Source organism: Nothoprocta perdicaria, unplaced genomic scaffold (genome assembly GCF_003342845.1).
Source record: "Nothoprocta perdicaria isolate Ctin4 unplaced genomic scaffold, notPer1 scaffold_255, whole genome shotgun sequence".
NCBI classification, from domain to species: domain Eukaryota; kingdom Metazoa; phylum Chordata; class Aves; order Tinamiformes; family Tinamidae; genus Nothoprocta; species Nothoprocta perdicaria.
In genome coordinates this window covers 418851-437427 of record NW_020455483.1, presented here as the reverse complement: position 1 = coordinate 437427, position 18577 = coordinate 418851, and the positions used below count along the sequence as shown (strand labels likewise).

Here is an 18577-nt window from a genome sequence, read left to right as displayed (position 1 = left end):
TCCTATATGTAGCTCTTCTGCAACCGTGCCAAGAAACACAGACGTTTTACTGCATAACACAATAAGCACAATCCTGGCCCAAATGCTAGCTCTGTTAAAATTACCTACCCAATCTCCACAACGAGGAGACGTAGTAACTTAAAAGAACAAAAAGGAAATATATAAGCAACATTCCCCCTCCTCCTGTCGAAGGTTTCCAGGGGTCTCCCTATTACAAACAGAAAATGCTGCTAAGGATGCAATCTCTTGTTTCAGTCTTTGCTCTTTGTTTTGAGACTGTGAAAAAGGCAGTGTTGCAAAAAGCTCCAGGGTGATTACAAGAAGCAACTTGAGATACAGAGAGCATCAGTGCACTATATCTTCCTGAAATAGGATTTATTCATGCTTACTATAACCCAAAAGACACTAAAAAACATTTTTTTGTGTGTGAAAATTCTTGTTAATTAAAAGCTAATTATTCAACGATTGCTGTTTGGCATCTCCAAAAAAAGGCTCAAGGTCTTAAAAGAAAGACAACTCAGTGAGCAATTTATCAGAAAAGAAAGATTTTCCCTCCTCTTTTTTGCTACTTACCATGCATAATTAATATATGATAATACCCAGAATGAGTTCCCTAAAACAATTCACAACTCATCTCCAGTGATCTGCTAATCTGTATATAATGTTTTTAGAATTTGGAGGTGCATCAGTCTTTCTACGCTTGCACACTCACCTCACGTAGAAGTAAAGACGGCTGCAGAACATAAATTATTATTCTGCATCACATTTCATAATGTCCCTTAGCAGCTACTTGATACATTATCAAGACAAATGCAAGTAAGTAGGGGGGGGAAAAAAAAAAAAAAGTCTTTCCTCCTCCCCACCCTAGGATACCCCACAGACTAAGAACCAATTTTAATCCTTCTTTCTTCTTCCAGTCAGGCGCTCAAAGTGAAAGGAAACCTTGACCAGGTTATTTTTTTCTATAGAGTTTGAATGACTTTTTTCATCTCTGCAAGACAAATACATCCATAAATAAACATGCAGTGCAGTAACATGGACAGTGTCTGGAACACTTAAGAGCTAAATTACATTCAAGCCATGCAACATCTCGTTTTTCCTCCACAAATAAACACTGCTGACATGGTGTGTCTGCCCATGAACATGTATGCCTCGGGAGGAGAAAGAAAACCATCCCTTCTGGGAAGGGATCTGAAACCATCTGAGACCATGATAAGTGACAAATTTTACAACTGCCCCTTTCCTTTAATTACCTTGTACGTATAAAATAAGGACTTATTATGTATTTTGGGAACAAGTATTTTGTAGTGATCTTCAGGTGTTCTCCACTGCTACGTGTGGTCAAGCATCCAGCCTTCCTTCCCCTACATCACTGTCCACTGCACTTAGGGGGCTGCCCTCAGCCCTGATGAGGCCACATCTGGAGCACTGCGTCCAGTTCTGGGCTCCCCAGTACAAGAGGAATGTGGAGCTGCTGGAGAGAGTCCAGTGCAGGGCTACCAGGATGATCAGGGGCCTGGAACATCTGCCATATAAGCAAAGGCTGAGAGAGATGGGTCTGTTCAGCCTGGAGAAGAGGAGGCTGAGGGGGGACCTGATCAGCGTGTATAAATACCTCAAGGGAGGCAGTGAGGAGGAGGGGGGCGGCCTCTTTTCAGTGGTGGGCAGCGATAGGACTAGAGGAAATGGCTTCAAACTGAAGCATCGGAAGTTCCACAGGAACTTAAGGAAGCATTTCTTCACTGTGAGGGTGACAAAGCACTGGAACAGGCTGCCCAGAGAGGTTGTGGAGTCTCCCCCTTCTTTGGAGATCTTTAAAACCTGCTTGGATGCAGCCCTGTGCCACRTGCTCTAGGTGACCCTGTGTGTGCAGGGGGGTTGGACTCGATGACCTCTGAGGTCCCTTCCAACCTTGGACATTCTAGGGGTTGGCTTCACAGCTGCAGACTTCACCATCAGGCTTGGCAGGCACAAGTTAGAGCCTGGGGCTCAGACTACTTAGCAGCTCAGGCTGGTACAGGATACAGTCACCAGCTTGTTCAGCACTGTATTCATAATAAGCCCCATCCACAAGGTTGCTGTGATCCCAAGCTTCTAGAAGCACTTCAAGGTGGGCAGTATATCACATAAAACACTATGTAGCTCAATACCTACTTACTTAAATTGTCTTCCTTTATGACACCTTTTGAAAACTACACACTGGGTTTATTGTTTTTTGTTTTGTTGTTGTTGKTTTTTTTTTTTTGGTTTATTGATTAATGTCGGGCATCAGGCTTTGAATTTATTTCCACCAGGGTAACATTGTAATAGTTTAAAAAAACAAAAACAAGAACAACAACAACAACAAACCAGTTTGGGAGGATTAAAAATAAAAGAGTGAGATGATTCCACTGGATCCAACTGACAATTCGAAAGACTACATGGTTCTGACAGACTGCAGAAAAAATAATAAGTTATACATGAGACCCAGAGCTTTTGATAAACAGAATAAGGATTAAGTTTTAATGGATGATCTACAAACGTTTTAAAAGAAGACCAACTGACTCATGAGGAAGAAGTAATTACACTTACATCATTCCTACCAACCACACTTCTTCAGCTAACACACAGCARCCCCTCTAGCCAACCACTCACTGGCATTCCCTGAGAGCTGGGAGCCTCAGCTCATCTTACAACCTTGGCAGTTAAGCTACCTCTCATCAGTAGGTTGTGCTCAACAGCAATAAAATCTGACTTATGTCAGGTTACCCCATAAAAGAAGGAATTCCAGTGCTATGCCAGCAAAATTTATTAAATACCGAAATTGTAATTTGCTTAAATGCCTTCTAGAAATAAGTCTTCAGCTGCACTGCAGAGCAAGAAAAGTACATGAAAAAGAAGTTCTAGTCAAGAACCTCTCTGAGAAAACACTAGGCAGCTAACGTTGTGTGTGATAGCTTGAACACTCCTCCGGGAGATGTAAGACTTGGACTTCTGAACTATCGTTGAAGAGAGCTAAAAAAGCTGGTTTACCAAATAGACAAGCACAATGCTCTCCTCTGGTGTGCTTTAAAAACAAACAAAAATTTTGGATTGTTGCCTTTTTTTTTTTTAATGGAGCTGAATTTTCTTTATATTTCAGGAGTGCTCTAATACCACTTTTCAAATTATTCTTTACAAAGATTATTTGGAATAGATATTTAATTCCTGAAGAAGAAACATAAACTGTTAAGACTGGACAACTCCGGACACTCAGAACACTCGAGAACAAGAAATTAGTTAAAATTAGTTATTCAGGAACTTTAAACTCAGAAAGGAAGACTTCTACTGAGTTTGGCATCTCATCTTGGATAGAAAGCAAACAAGTGCAAATGTCCTGATCAAAATACAATATACTCCATCACTTTAATCACTAAAAAGTCTATTGCTGTGGAATGACTAAACTACACACACAGACATACTTCATTCATACTCTCAAACGCTAAGAGTAACACCTGGCCTATGTAAAATAAACTTGCCAAGGGAGTGAGCCAGGCTCTCCTTACACAGGTGAGCAAACCACACGTTTGTGGCAGCACTGGCTCCCACACAGGGATCTGTAGCAATGGCTGAGCCGCCGGGGCAGCACCGGCTCCCACACAGGGATCTGTAGCACTGGGTGAGCCGCTCCGCAGCTCTGCCCCGGCACCAGGAGCGCCCTCCTTGCCGCCACATGCCGCGGCCAAGGGAGTCGCCTCCGCTCCGCCTGGGAGCCCGTCACTGTGAAGCACATGGGGTGCACGCAGGGGGAGTACTGACGTGTAACTGCAACCTTACAGATAAGTGAGGCCAAAAACACACTCAAGTCGTGATTAAACAACGGCCAAATACAGTGAACAAACAAAAAATCCCCAAACAGCAACAGTAGCTACAAAACCACCCCTGAACTCTTCCACACATCATAAACTAGAGCCTATCTGCTCTGTGCATTCGCGGAATGTACTGAAATCACAGTGATGCAGGATTCAGCACCAACAATTCATGAACTGCAGTTACATCAGTACAGAAAGGAAAGTCAAGTTGGTTTTATGTATTTATTTTATTTATTTTATTTTCTCCCCAAAGAAGCATGCCCAAGCCACTGCAAGCTACCACAAAACGTACTGGCAGTTAGGCAGATTTGTGGAATATTTCTCTCTCTCCACTCAGTAAGCAGATGGTAGCACATTCCTCASTAGCTCATGTTGAGGAAAGCCATCTATTTTTTTAGATACAAACTCTGCTTTCTCTATGCCACTGAGTGCAGCCTAACATTTTAGAAGTCAAGTGTAACATGACAACTGTGATCAAGGCTATACCACTGCAAATATGAATATCTACTGATATTCTAAAATGACTGTTAAAAGGGATGAGTTCAAAGAGATAAAACAGCAGAGCACAGACACATCAAAATTGCTTATACTAGGAGCATCTGTTTAGAAAGTATTTTAGGGAGGGAAAAATTAGTAATGTGTGCCTATTCAGACAATAGCCTACTGACAAGGTTTTAAATACGGCCATTGATACAGGTTTGAAATGCAAGTTTAAAAATGTCTATATGCTTTTCCATTTAATGCTTCTTTTATAATGCTTTTATTATTTCTGTAATAAAATGTTTAATTTGTGGACTGTAAACATTTGGGGAAGGCTAGAAGCCAATTTATTTACCAAATGGAACAGAACAGACTTTTGATGACTAAAATACATGATTCCGACAACAAGCCTTCCAACTCACAGCTCAGTGCACCACTGAAAGTTGTGGTTCTTTTCTTTGTAATTTCTGTACCTCATCTAAAGTACTCCCAGAAATTCAACCTCCAAGTATACATAATGCATAACAGAAACACCTCTAAAAATAATTGCTTATCTGAAAACCATGTAAGTTCATGTGTCGCACATACTAAAGTGGTGAAGTTGTGAGGGAGAGGAGAAGGACTTAAAGAAAAATGCATAGGAAGGATTAGAAATAAAAATCCATTTTTGGCAACTAGTTCTACACATGCTCACAATAATGATGTTCACGTTAAGTGCCAAATCATCCACCTTCATCTTATGTTTTCCTTACACAATACAAGCTAATATTACCTCCGGTCAATGTCCAGAATTTCTATTATTTTTTTTGCARCATCTTTTGCAGCTAAATTCTCGAAAACCTTTATCTTTGAATTTCTTTTTCTTTCTCAACTCCACTGAGACTGATAAATCCTAATGTCATTTATTCAGTCCAAAAATTTTTAATGAATTCTCACTAGMCTTGGTACAGAGATTATTCATAACTATGAAGTCCATTAATTAATTAGAAATGAATGAAACTGCAAAGAAAAAGTCTTAAAGCAATAATTTAAAATCACGAGATTTTTTTAAAATAGTTACAATGAATTATATAGATTAGTTTATATAATAATAGAGATTATATAGATTGTACTGATTTTATTAAACTGATTCTTCATAAGAGAATTACAAATATTTGCATTACTGCAACCTTGTTTTCTTTTACRCAATGGATATAAATGGCATTTGCTTGTTTTTAAAGGACACCAGTAGGCAGGTCCTTCATTTTACTGAAAACTTATAGGAAAACATCCTCAAATACTGGAAAGAAAGGCCTTGACCCTCCAGATCCTCATGAAGGTAATTATTTAACTCACTCGTACATAACACTGATTTGAATATATTTGAAGTAAGTATTTAAATGTCTGAATGTAAATGTCTGAAATCCTCTAGGATAAATTTGTATTGTAGCAACATAATGTTTTTGTCCCTATGAAGCAAAATTGATTTGAGACTGCTTTGAGAAATTCACAGTTGATACACATATTTTAAATAAATGTGTACATGCACAGAACATTTTTTATAAACTCTTAAAACATACTTATTAAAACAAAGAGTAATATTTAAATATATAGGAATTCCAAAAAAATTTAAAAATCATTTATCATGTTTAAAAATCATTTATCTCCTTTAATTCAGAATCCAGTAGAAAAATACTATGTGGTAAAAGCATTTTTGTTTCCTTGTTTAGCCTGAATTTATCAAATTTCACAGACATTGGCTGTGAATTGTCATCAATTAAATTCTGATTCTATCTTTGCAGAACATTTTAAAGGATCCATTTCCCAGCAGGAAAGAGAAATTCCGTTTGTAAAAAAAAAATACTAAGTAACTAATCCTATAAAAATTTGGAACTTACTTTCCAAATTACGAACATGTAAATGCAGGAAAACAATAAAACATATGCAAAAATAATACTCTTTGTACATTTTTTCCCCTCAATTACCAAAATAAAACACATAAAAAGAACACAATGTTTTGAACATTATGGCACGATATCTTTACAATATTCAAACACAAATTGTTTCTCCAGCTGGTTTTGACATGAGTTGCATTTGCATATGCAAAAGCAATTTGAGAGAAGAACTTGGCACACACTCCCTACCAAATTTTTAACATTATTTGAGTCTAAGACAAAATTCCTAGTGTTTGAAGTGCTGGTTGTTTGCTTGACCGATTTAGCTACTCATATCACAGTGCATATATTATTGCTGCTGAAAGTTCATACGAAATTCCCCAGATCAAAAGATAGCAAGATTTATCGTGGATTCACATTATACTGGATTTCAAATTCCTGCACTGTGATGAATCTCACCTTTATGCTTACTAAGTTCCTGGTTCACCAGATACTGTAAATCTAAAGGATCAACATTTAAGAAACTCTCTAATGCACAATTAGAACAGACATAATATCTGTTATATGATTTTAGAACTGCCTGCCTATAGATGTGTGCTTCTACAGCAAGAATTAAGAGGCTGATATGACGCTTTTGCCAAGTTTTGGATTTGGCCTCCTAGGGCTACATAATATTTGGGTTTGGTGCAGTAGTGAACTTCTGAAGCAAACCTCTTGGGAGTCCTCAGTTCATAGATAATGATTTGTTTCACTGAGCAGTTCTGGGGCACACTTGACTGCTTTTGTAGGAAGCTAAACTGGAAGTCCTCTCCAGGTGCACATCCATCAATCTCCATCTCTAAAGGGGACACAGAGGTCCAAGGAACCTCATATAGCTTTTCAGTCACTTGYGTGCAATGCAGGGACCAGACTAGGTTTAATGGAAAGCAAGGCATCCAGATCACATCCTGCATAGATACATGTGGCTGAATACCAAATGCTTTGATAATACTTGGTTTCCTGTACATCCTGACATACTGCAGCAAACTTGTATGTTACTGATTTTCAGCATCAAGCCTCAAACTGTAGCTCTGTTAGTTTACCACTTGGGAGTAAACACAGTGCACACCATCACTAAAATGCAGTTTGGTCATGAATGTTTTAGGTTGTTTTGCCTGTAGTGCTTGGATAGCTGCTCTTGGAATTTCATCTTTGTGTTAAATCCCCATGCTGTGACTGTTGTGACTTTTTTAGATATGACCATACACCAAATAAAACAAACAGAACAAAACTCCATTCTCCCTCTCCTGAAACTGCTCCCAATATTTGCTCTAAATTGAAAATTAGCATAGTCAAAATTAATAAACAGTGGACTCTAAGCTGAGATTTACAGTTTTGCTACTCAGATGCTGCAACATTGGAACATGTCATATGAAGCCTACTTGCACATGAACCTACCACATGCACACACCAGCCATCTGCAGGAATATGATGATGCAAATTTAGAATACCTTTTCTGAATATCTAGTGGTGACAAGGAAATGCGACAGCATGCTTTYATAATTTCTTAAGAGTTACAACAAATCATAACACAGATTTAATATAATCTATTTATGCACATTTATACATATTCATTCTTTTTCTCTAGACAAATTTTACATGATAAACAAGCAAAATAYTCTTCTTTATTTCACTGTTCACCTTGGATAGCCAAGTTTCCAAACAAAGTTGATGCATTCAAAAAGAATGACAAGTGGACAACCAAGAAATGGTAGTTTGGCTAACAATGTATGTCACAGTATTTTAGTCTGCATCCATCTTGTATTACTTCATATTCCTAGCCCACAAAAAYACCACACAGATTCAGGATCAGAACTTGAAATAGCATGAAATCCTGAAAGATCTTAGCTAATGATTCCAGGTATATTTGTAAACCTATTTTTTCTCGACTGCCCTATTAAGGAAATAATAATTGTAATCTAATCCACTTAAAGCTGAGTTTAAAGCAATGTGATTTATGCAATACTGAAACTCCAAAACTTAAGAACTTCTGATTCACACAGGAGAGACAAGGGAAAAAAAAAATACATATTCTAAGGAAAAAGGCAAGTTACATAGATGTGAACAAATTACTTCAGCTGTTAATATATTTTTCAAGTAGTCTGTCTACAAACTTCCATTCTAAAATCAAGTTTTGCAAGTTGTATATCTGATAGCGAATGAAAATACCTTTCTTGTTTCAGAAAGATTTGTCAAACTGATTTTAAATCATTTACACTTTTAGTCATTATAGTGAAAGAAAAAAATCACACTTTTGAGGATCTCTTGCTTCAGCAATATAAACATTTTTGAAAAGAAGTTGATGACTTTTTAAATGTAGCCTGGACAGTTCTTTGATAGCTTTTTAGCTAATTTGTTCCCTCCTTACCTTTTCTGGAGGTGCAGGGGGATCAAATCTCTTTGCACAAACTAGAAATGAATCAGGCTGCGGCTTGCCATGCTTCACCTCAGGGTCATCTCCCAACACAATATGATGAAAAAGACCAAAGAAGTCTTTGTGTCTGGATGTTTTCATCTGAAATGTCACTTCAGCTGAGCTAGTGGCAACAGCAATGGGTATCCTGTGTTTGTGTAAATGACGGATGAACTTATCAACCCCTGCAAGACAAAAATATTCTATATAATATATATAATACAAACACACACATTTCTATTAATATAATGCTATAATACATTTAGCAGTATCCTAACAACACCCTCTGATGAAACATAGCAACTTATCTTCATTAGTGTGGAAGAGAATTCTGGAATGTTTCCATTACACACACACAAAAAAATGCTTCTCAAGGAACATGTTTATTCTAGAATTAAATACTGCTTATCTCAAAATATGCAAAATGAGYTCAACATCACTACATCTGTCCACCCACCAGAAACTCATTAAACAACRTCTCCAACATTATGCACGTTTATCCTTTCAAACTCCCTCTAAGTGGGAGAAATGCATGTAGGGGAATGCTTTCTTTTATATATGCATACGTGAAACCATTCTTCTGCTAGTGAAAAATCAAGATCAAAGAAGGGCTCTCCTCATTGAGAGGTATGGTCTTCAATTTCTGTAGCAGGTATCCAGCTGGCCTAAAGCAGTCCCTAAGAGAGCTCMGATTCTCTCTTGTGCAATTACTGCAGAAAGTAACATTGAGAAGGGGAACTGTCAATCAGAGTTGTTAATACCAGAGCTTTAGCTACCGATGGTACGAACCCAAGTAATGAACACCTCAAACCTAATGGTTAGAAACCTTCAACCTGATCCAGTCTTCTGTGGAAGGTTAATGCAGAGAACTGTGAAAACACAGCAGCCTGTGTAAGAGGGAAACACACTTCATTATCCYGTCCAGCTTGGAGCTCCCTATGCAAGGGATTTGATCCTTTTTCACTGCAGCAGTCTGCATGCRAGATACCTCTCCCAGACAAAACAGCCACCAAGGTCTAGCGGAGAATGAGAATAGACGCCTGTTCTCTGCCAATTCACAGAAGAACACCCCTCTATATCTGTAAAATCACTTCAGCTCTATTTTCTAGCATGAATACAGACTGTGCTGGGCACAGGGTATTAGTTTCAGGTAGATAACCTTCCAATTGACTTTTGTCTCAATTTTCCAAACTTGCTCAGGAAATGCTGTCAGTGGGCAACAACACGGCACAGCCTTTGCTTCTTTTCATTGCTTCTCATTTAAAAAGAAAACAAACAGCTGCAAAGATGATTCCTTCCTTAATAGGCTGGTTTCACAAAACAAAAAGGTCAGCTTGTAATAACTGACAGAAACTCTGTTAGGCTACCTAAAACTCAGTACTGCATAAGGAAACCCCGTTACATTTTGGCAATAGGTTCAAAAGGGACAGAATTCTCCCTCTTTTCTTTACAAGGCAATACATTCCATAATAATGTACATAACAAGACATAGACAACTACACTGCATTATACTTACACTATACTGCTTTTGAACTTAAAGTCACAAGTGTTAAAAAGATGCCAGAGTTCAGGTTTTTGTTCCATCTTGTCTTGTTCCTTTCTTTACCCCGCACTCACATATTCACCGTGGCAGGATTTCTGCCACAGAATTCCCATGTGATGGTTTAAGGTGTACATATATATACTCCACATAAAGCAAAGGAGCAAAGCAAGTTAGCCTTGGGAAGAGACCTTTACTTATGTGATTATATTACTTTGGTTAGCAGTAACAGGTTTTAATATAACATTTTGAAGTAATTATGAGTGTCTTATTTTCTAGATTGCTTGAAGTAATTATGTGTACCTTATTTTCTAGATTGCTAAATTCAAATTTCAAAAACTCAATAAGTATATAACAAAACGTACACTGTACTAAACCCCAGCACTTGAACAGTTAAGTCCCAAATTGAGCATACATAATGAGCAAACACATAGCTTTAGCCTCGTGAATCTCACTGCCTACAACAGAACAGGTATCAGTCTCAATTGCTCTAGAGGTGTATTGAAACAGTAAGTTACTCTGTTTTTGCAAAGCACTCAAATACTATAATGATCAGTATCTCAGAATAGCACATTAGGAAATTAAGATGTTATTTCAGAATACACACAAAGGGTCAATTAAAATTCTAACATGATTCTTTTTGTATATATCTTTACTTGGGCATCCAGTTTTCTAGAAGCTATAAAACCCACTGCATGACATCCCATGGACTTTCACAAGGCCACCAGTAGTTCCAGAATTTTTAAGTCTGTCATGTAAAATGAAACCCCTATAGCTAATGTATCAAAGCTGAAAAGAGCAGCTAGTTGATTTTATCCATTGCAACTAGTATTAAAAAATGAGAGGGCACAAACTGCTAGAGAGTTTCACAGATTTTATGCTGGCAGCAAAGCAAATGGATTGTTAAAGACAGAAAGCCCCAGAAAGGAGTATGTAACACACAATTTTCATTTTAAATTATTTTCTTCCTCATGAATGTGATGTTTCCTAAACCCCCAGTCTTTAACYGTGTTCTTATCCCATCCCAGCTTTTGCTGGCTTGCCTCTAGCCTCATTCCTTCTGGCCACACAGTGTGRCACACTCTTCCCTGCATCAATCTCACACAGCTGCTCTTTCCCAACTGTGCCATTCCCAGTGCCTTAATAGTCATTTTGGTCACTTATCACAGATTTAAGTATCTTACTGAAATTCTCAGTGCCTCTACTTCTCTGTGTTCTTCTCAATGAAGTGTTAGGCTACTATTCCTAAAATGGTCTATTCTGAACACTTAAGCTACTTTTTAGAGGTAGTATCCAACTGCATTAGCGTGGAGTTCTTTCTTGAAGAACACCGCTCTTCATAACAACAAAACTGAGCTTAGCTTTTAGTCCCTGAAGCAGCATGCGTGTCAAGACAGCATTGCATCATGCAGTATGGATATAATGCAAGTTTGTACACGCTTCATTCAAGTCTCCATCTCCATTTTTCTATGAAGTGTTCAGTTCTTTGTTCTTATCTTCCACCTCCTTGGATTCCTCCTACTTGCCATGCCTGGCTACTTTAAAGTAATCTTAGTCTCTGCTTCCAGAATATCTATGCCTGGTCTCTGGTTCCTAAAAAYAAACAAAACCCAAATAACAACAACAGCAAATCCCTAGTCCTGCTAATTCTTTTCTTTGACCTCCTCAGCTTCTCTGATTTGTATCTCCCACATGACGCAGCCTCTTTGCCCCATTGACTCCAAGCAGTCTTGGGCAAATCAGACTCCTTGCACCAATCCAGTCACTTCTGCCTCTATTCCAGAGGAGGAAAAGACAAAGCAGAAGGGAGACAGGTTACCAGCACCACCTAGCTTGTTTGGGGAAAGAACATCCTGAAACACAAATTTAAAGTCCAAGTTATTATAAGCCACAACAAAAAAAAAAAGGTCACACAGTGATAGCAAGCAGGTAATTGTGGGATATGTGACTGCATGATACAGATATTTTAGTAACACATTTGTATATATGTATGGTGCAAATATAATGCTCAGTGTTTAGTCAGAAACATGCTTAGAGGGAAAAGGSTGATTACCATAAAAAATGCATTTTGATGAGATTTTTTTCTTTTTAATTTGCAATGTACGACTTCATAGGAAGACAGCAATAGCAAGACTTTGTTAGTTAGCTAATCTCATGGGAATGTCAAAACCATTTTTAGCCATTTGATCTTCTCTTCTGTACATRAGAAATATAATCACCCTCCTTTATTTTAGTTTACAGTTGAAAAAAAACCCTAAAACTTGCATATAGTCAAGCAAGCAAACATATTTAAAATGRCTTTAATATGTATAACACTGATAATTGCAAAGCCCGCTGCTTTCGGCGCTCCTAGAGCTGCAGAGAAGTGCTTTGTATGCTGCTGGCCAGTAGGGAATCAAATGCTTTCTAGTCAGTACAAAACTACTTTTAATTTGATTCCAATTTATCTCCTAGTCCTGCCTTTGGGGTATTTTTATTCTAAGTTTTGGGGGGGTTATTTTTAGCCCTTTTACTAAAATAACCCGTTCAGAAAATTATTTTAACCCTCAAAGACCAGTAATGGACAAAATCAATTTAAAAGTACTTTAAYAGAAAATTTAAGAGCTATGACATTTTTAATCTGAAATTCCCATGGAAGACCGAAGAGACTGAAGAGAATGAGGGATCACAACAATAACAAAGMAAAATCTGACTCTCTGTGAAACAAAAATAGTTCCTCTCAAGCATATTCCTCATCTCCAAGGTTAACCTGAATAGCGGGGTATGACAGGAGAGAAAACATTAAAAAGGAGGAGGAGGAAAAAAAAGCACAATGGGCAGAGGAAGAGAATAGTGGCCTATCAGCAATTTGAAGAAGCTCCTGACAGGAAAGAATGTGAGGTTGGGGAAGAAAGTGTTTCACATATGGACAACAGCAGCTGCTTGACAAATTGCCAGAAATTATACAGAACTTTCTGACCAATTTTTCTTTTCTAGAAGTTACATTCTTTTTTTTTTTTTTTTTTCCCCAAAGAATTCATCTGAATGAATAAATTCATAATGATGATCAAATAGGAAATGCTGAAAACATTGTTAGGCTCAAGATACAGACCTAAKGGCAATCACTTATGAAGGATAAGATCAAAAAATGAGATTTTTTCCAAAGATATTGGAACATTCTCTGGGTGTCCCTGCTCAAGCAGGAAGGTTGAACTAGATGCTCTCTAGAGGTCCCTTCCAACCTTAACCATTCTGTGATTCTGTGATTCAAAGACATTCACAGAACATGTTTATTTCTAGCTTCGGTCAAAGCCAACTATGTCAAGTTAATCCTTCAGACACCGTTTTGTACTACAGTTAAGAAAGTAAATGAGAGAGATGAAGAAAAACGTGCCTTGTATGTTTTCCCTACCACTTCTGTCATCATCTCCAAATATTCCCACATTCATTGACACTGTAAGGACAATAGTTGTTTTACTATGACTTCAAGTGCAAAGACACAAAACCAAAGTTTAGGCCCTGAAAACCTGCTCTCATTCCACATGCTGAGTTCAGAGATTTTTTTTTTTTTAATTTATGCATCATCATTATTTGCCAATGGACAAGTTTCTACAAATACTTACAATGCAAGGTCTGACATATTTTGCTTATTGCATCTTAACACTGCACTCAAAGCTGGCTCAGCTGTTTTGATAATCTGTATAAAAAGCAATCTCATCTGCAATAGTTCTTTTTTTTTTCCTAAGTGAAGTCATATGTTCAAACTTTGAGGAACTAGAATTATTACTGCTAACAACATCTGTAGATTAGTAAATGCGTGTATCAACTACCTCACCCACCTGGAAACGTGATCCATCTGCAAATGTGCCCCTGCACAGACTTCTGCTCCATTCCCAGCACCTAGTCAGTCAACTGAAAGCTGAAGCTTCATTATTTTTGAGAACAGCTTTTAAAATGTAAATGCAGGCACTCCTGCCTTGTTACATTTCCAGCTGGACAGCAATACGAGGAGCATGAGCCTCCTCCTTTAACATCAAAGCATCACTCACTCAAAAGCCCTTTATTTATGCTCCCTTAAATCTTTACACTAATAAGCAAGTCCATTTTTTTCCCCCAAAATGCTAACCTGTTCTGTCATTGAAATACAATTATAAACTGCATTGCAATTCTAAACTGCAAAATAAAATGCAATTAACTTTTTATTCCAGGTACAGATTTCTTGATTTTGAAAAGATGTGAAGTAAGGCCATATTAAATTAATGGAAATAAAAGAGCTGTAGACATAGGGTAGTGGTTTAAATGTGTTCTTAAAAAAAAAAAAAAAAAAACCTTCATAATAATCTGCAGCATTTAGTGGAAGTAGCATATCATGTGTGGGTACTAAAAATAGTTTAAGCAAATAATAACACTTTCACTGTCTCTTATGCCCTTGCTATGATATAGTTATTTTTCCTGAAAACTGCTCTCTTCAAACAGCATATTTTCTTCAGTCCCACTGCTCAGAACTTCAGTTCATTTGTCACAGGCTATGTTTACTCTAAGTTTTCATTGGAGGTAGCCAGCTATGGAAAAGCACTGTTGTGGAAAGGTTGTTTCTTCAGGGTTTTCTCTTATATTCCCCTGGTGTATGTCATGATTTCAGTATGGGAATACTTGTGTTCACTGGCGTTCTCTGTCCGTTTGGCTTCCCTAGGTGTAAGGGCGCAAGAATGCACTTGTTCCTTACACCTCCAGAGAACAGAGTTTTGCATTTTTCACAAAACCTCCTTTAATACAAATTCTTAATTTTTAAAATGATTGTTTCCACATGTGAAGATACAACAAGGTAAAATAGCAAAATTAAAAACAATGGGTAAGTCAACTGTGTCAGAGGAAAAAAAAACTTCATATGAAGAATGACTTGAGATGCTCAAGACAACAGCAATTCAAAAATATTTTTGATTTTTTTTATATTTCTTTGTAAAAGCTGTAGGACAACAAAAGCCATTTTTGTTTGATTCAACTACCACCACATTAGCTCTAGAAACTTCACCACTGTATCCAACTACAAGTACAAGCATTTTACTATTTCTGCATACAGTTTTTTTGTTAAGAAGACAGTAGCTTTCTACGTATCTTTCTTGATTTTTTTTGAGAAAAAAAGGGAAGTGCGGACCTGATTTAAGGGTGACCTGAAAGAAGCTTCCAGGAAAATGTGCTTCATTATTATTATATCCAGCACAGATACAAATAGACTTCAATCAAATGAGGGGTTTGATTACATTGAAAACAGCCAATGAAAACACCATTGCCATGAAGATATGCAGTGAAAATTCCTGTGAACTCATTCAGTTCTACCTTCYTTGTAACTGCTGTGTAATGGATTAAGGCCACCTCGCAAAGAGTGACATACCTGGGAGGCTTCTTCAGAACCCTCCTTTTCTCTGACTGAAAGCTACCTCAAACACAGCATTATTATTTTGTTGTTGTTGTTCTTTTCGCCATCCACCAATCAGTTAAAAGCAAAAAGAAAAAAGAAAAAAAAAAAATTAAAGGGAATAAGGTTCTCTCCAGGCATGAAGATACATTCCTCAWGTACTGGATGTGTCCAATAGCATTCATTATTCTTGCAGACAATCCTAAGCAAATAAATAAATAAAATGCAGTCTTTTCAAATAATGAAAAAAAAGAGTCTCTTTCCTCCAACTCTTCCAATGTTAAGCTTAGTGTATTCTACATATCATAGTTACACTGTTGGCTAATGGAAAAAAAAATGAAGTAGCAAATTTAAATTATAAGCTTAACTTAGTTAAGCAAGCTGAAAAAAAAATTAACTTTAAATATCAGCATCTTCAAAATACAATCATGAATGCCAATGAAATTAACAACTTTGGGGAAAAAAAAGAAAAAAAGCATTTCAAACTTCCAAACCCTCTACCAGTGTAATCTTCATTCTCTTTGGATTCAGCTAAAGCCGACTRTAATAAATTGAATCAACCAACAAACTAAAAGTAAGATTTGTTGTACTGAGCAGCAAAAGACCTCTGTGCTAACTGTGGCTTTTTCTTTTTCATTGACCGATACARACATATAGTGCAAAAGTTCAGGAAGCCAAAAGAATGCTGCCTTAAAACCATTTTCCAGGGATAGTCCCTGTCTAAATATTTATGTGCTATTATGACACTGTTTTCCATAGTATTTCTAAAACTCATCACATTTTATAAATCAAATGACATTATTCCTTAAGAAGTCAAATTTAATAAAATGCTCCAAACTCCTGAAAAAGTTTATTCAATTTGACAGWAAATAATGGTAATTTTTGATTTTCCTTTTTAACTTTATACTTCAGAATGATAAACAATGTATATACTTGCATATGTTTTACTACCTCTATATTCCACATTTTCTTATCTTTTTCCTGTCTGCCCATAATTGAAAAAATATACTACTCTTAACTTGTATCACTTCTGCAATTTCAGATTAAAAAAAGAAAAAAAAAAAAACACAAAAAAATGACCAAATGACCAAAAACATGGTCTTCAGAGACCTGTATTCATGTACTCTTCTCTTTGCCATAACACATTACTCAGAACATGCAGCCTGTGAGCCTTCTGTATTTGAAATAAAAGGTTTATTGTTGGGAAAAAGACTAAAGAAAATCAAAATACTCCACACACTGTTTAAATTAACTACATGCATGTATTATGCATATCTTGTATGATTTATATCCAGCTGTGAACAAATGGAATTTGCAGGGATAAATATAACCTCTGTACGAAGAGACTGCTCATCTCTTGCAAAATCATTTATAGTCCCTGTATTGAATCTAATGTCAGACCAAACTTTAAGCTTTTCAAGATTTCATCACTCTTTTTAATCAAAGAAAAGCTAACATTAGCATTCAGAGCCTTGTCAACTGGATTGGATTTCTAGGTGATTCGATTACAATCCTTTATGGCCATAAAGGCAGTTCTACAGTTAAAACCTTGTCAGTCTCTGAACACAGAAATGTATCCAGCAAAGAAAAACAAAATCTCACAACACAAGGAGAAACTGTCTGTCCCCCTAAATTGCAAACTGATTTAAAAATATTTTTGATGCAGCCTGGCATGCTGCAGCAGTTGCCAGCCCAGCAGCACAGAGCTATTCATTATCTGCACACGCTCTCAATCCTCAAGTGAAGTCAGCCTTGCCGCTGTGATGGTGATAGAGTGACAGAGGTGGGGCCATCTACCACTTGGTGTAATTGCTACGAGCCTTGTGAGACCGGAGATACACAGCTCTTGAATCCACCTCTCTCTTTTCTGTTCTGAGATATTGTTTAAAGGCATTATCTGCAATGGTATGTTATCCTTTCTCTAAACTGCGAAAGTGGAGGGGAAAATAATATCCCCAACTTGGAAGATAATTGGCTACTAGCAAAGAATTTGGTTTTCTCACTTTCCTGCTCTAAATTTAGAGTAGCAAATATCTTTCTGGTGGCTCACAGCCCCCTTGACTACCAAATTGATAAGCCCATCTTTGGGCATCCTGACACCTTTGACCATGACAAAAATAAAAGCATAATTCAGAACCTGTGACAATAGCAACAGTGATCTTCTGGTAAAAACATTTCTGGGTTGCTCCTTTATTACTTACCACAGAGACCTTACTACAGAGACCAAACGGTTTGACGCCTGTAAGTAACTAATCTCTAGTGGTTACAGACTTATAGAGTCCAGCATGGATTCAATAAAATTTCCTTCCATTAAAACGGCAATAGCAAAGAACAGAGAAGATAACACAGAAGGAAGTCTGTTTAACTGTTAAGGGCATGAATTAAGGAAATCCAGTTGGTTTTAAAGAAATCCTAGTTTGTGATAAAATAGAACTATTAGATTACCTCCTCGTGTCTGCAAAGAATCAATCAGCAGTACTTGAACGTGTACACAGCTTGCACATCACATCCTACACTGGCTGAACAGGTACTGTGACAMCAATATTTCAGCTTTCCCAAGTAACTCCCAGGAGTAGAAGCTTCTTGAAAGTGCACAGTCCCTGGCTCATACGATGCTTAAGCACCCGGGTTTTGTGTTAGGAGATGAGTGAAAAAGACAGAGAATGCTATGAAAGAATCGCATTGATTTCATAACCCAGATGAAATAATTATAAGAGTTGTTGACAGTTGTATAACTCATTTTTTTTTTCTCTCTCTCGTGGCTGCATGTATATCCTGGATTCATGTTAAGTACATGTTTAGGCAAATGTACATAGGCAGTTTTCATATATTCCATCCATTCTGTTCTTCTATTCCTTCACAGCCCTCACTTGTCTGACAACCTACTTCACTGCAATGTAACACCCCGTTTGCAGAAAAAAAAAGCCTGATACATTATCCTTGCAGATGACAATGTCTGTACTTGAAAGCAATATTGAGATAAGCAGCAAAAGTGGCAGCCTTCTC

General features: G+C 37.3%; 1 protein-coding gene across 2 annotated transcripts in view; it reads right to left on the bottom strand.

Moving 5' to 3' along the window:
* The window catches only part of PUDP (pseudouridine 5'-phosphatase), a 66632-nt gene that overhangs the window by 20036 nt on the left and 28019 nt on the right, over positions 1 to 18577 (bottom strand). For both annotated transcript variants that reach the window (XM_026040395.1, XM_026040396.1), the window contains exon 3: positions 8592 to 8821. In XM_026040395.1, coding sequence (XP_025896180.1) covers positions 8592 to 8821 — 230 coding nt within the window. The remainder of the gene's footprint in view (positions 1 to 8591; positions 8822 to 18577) is intronic.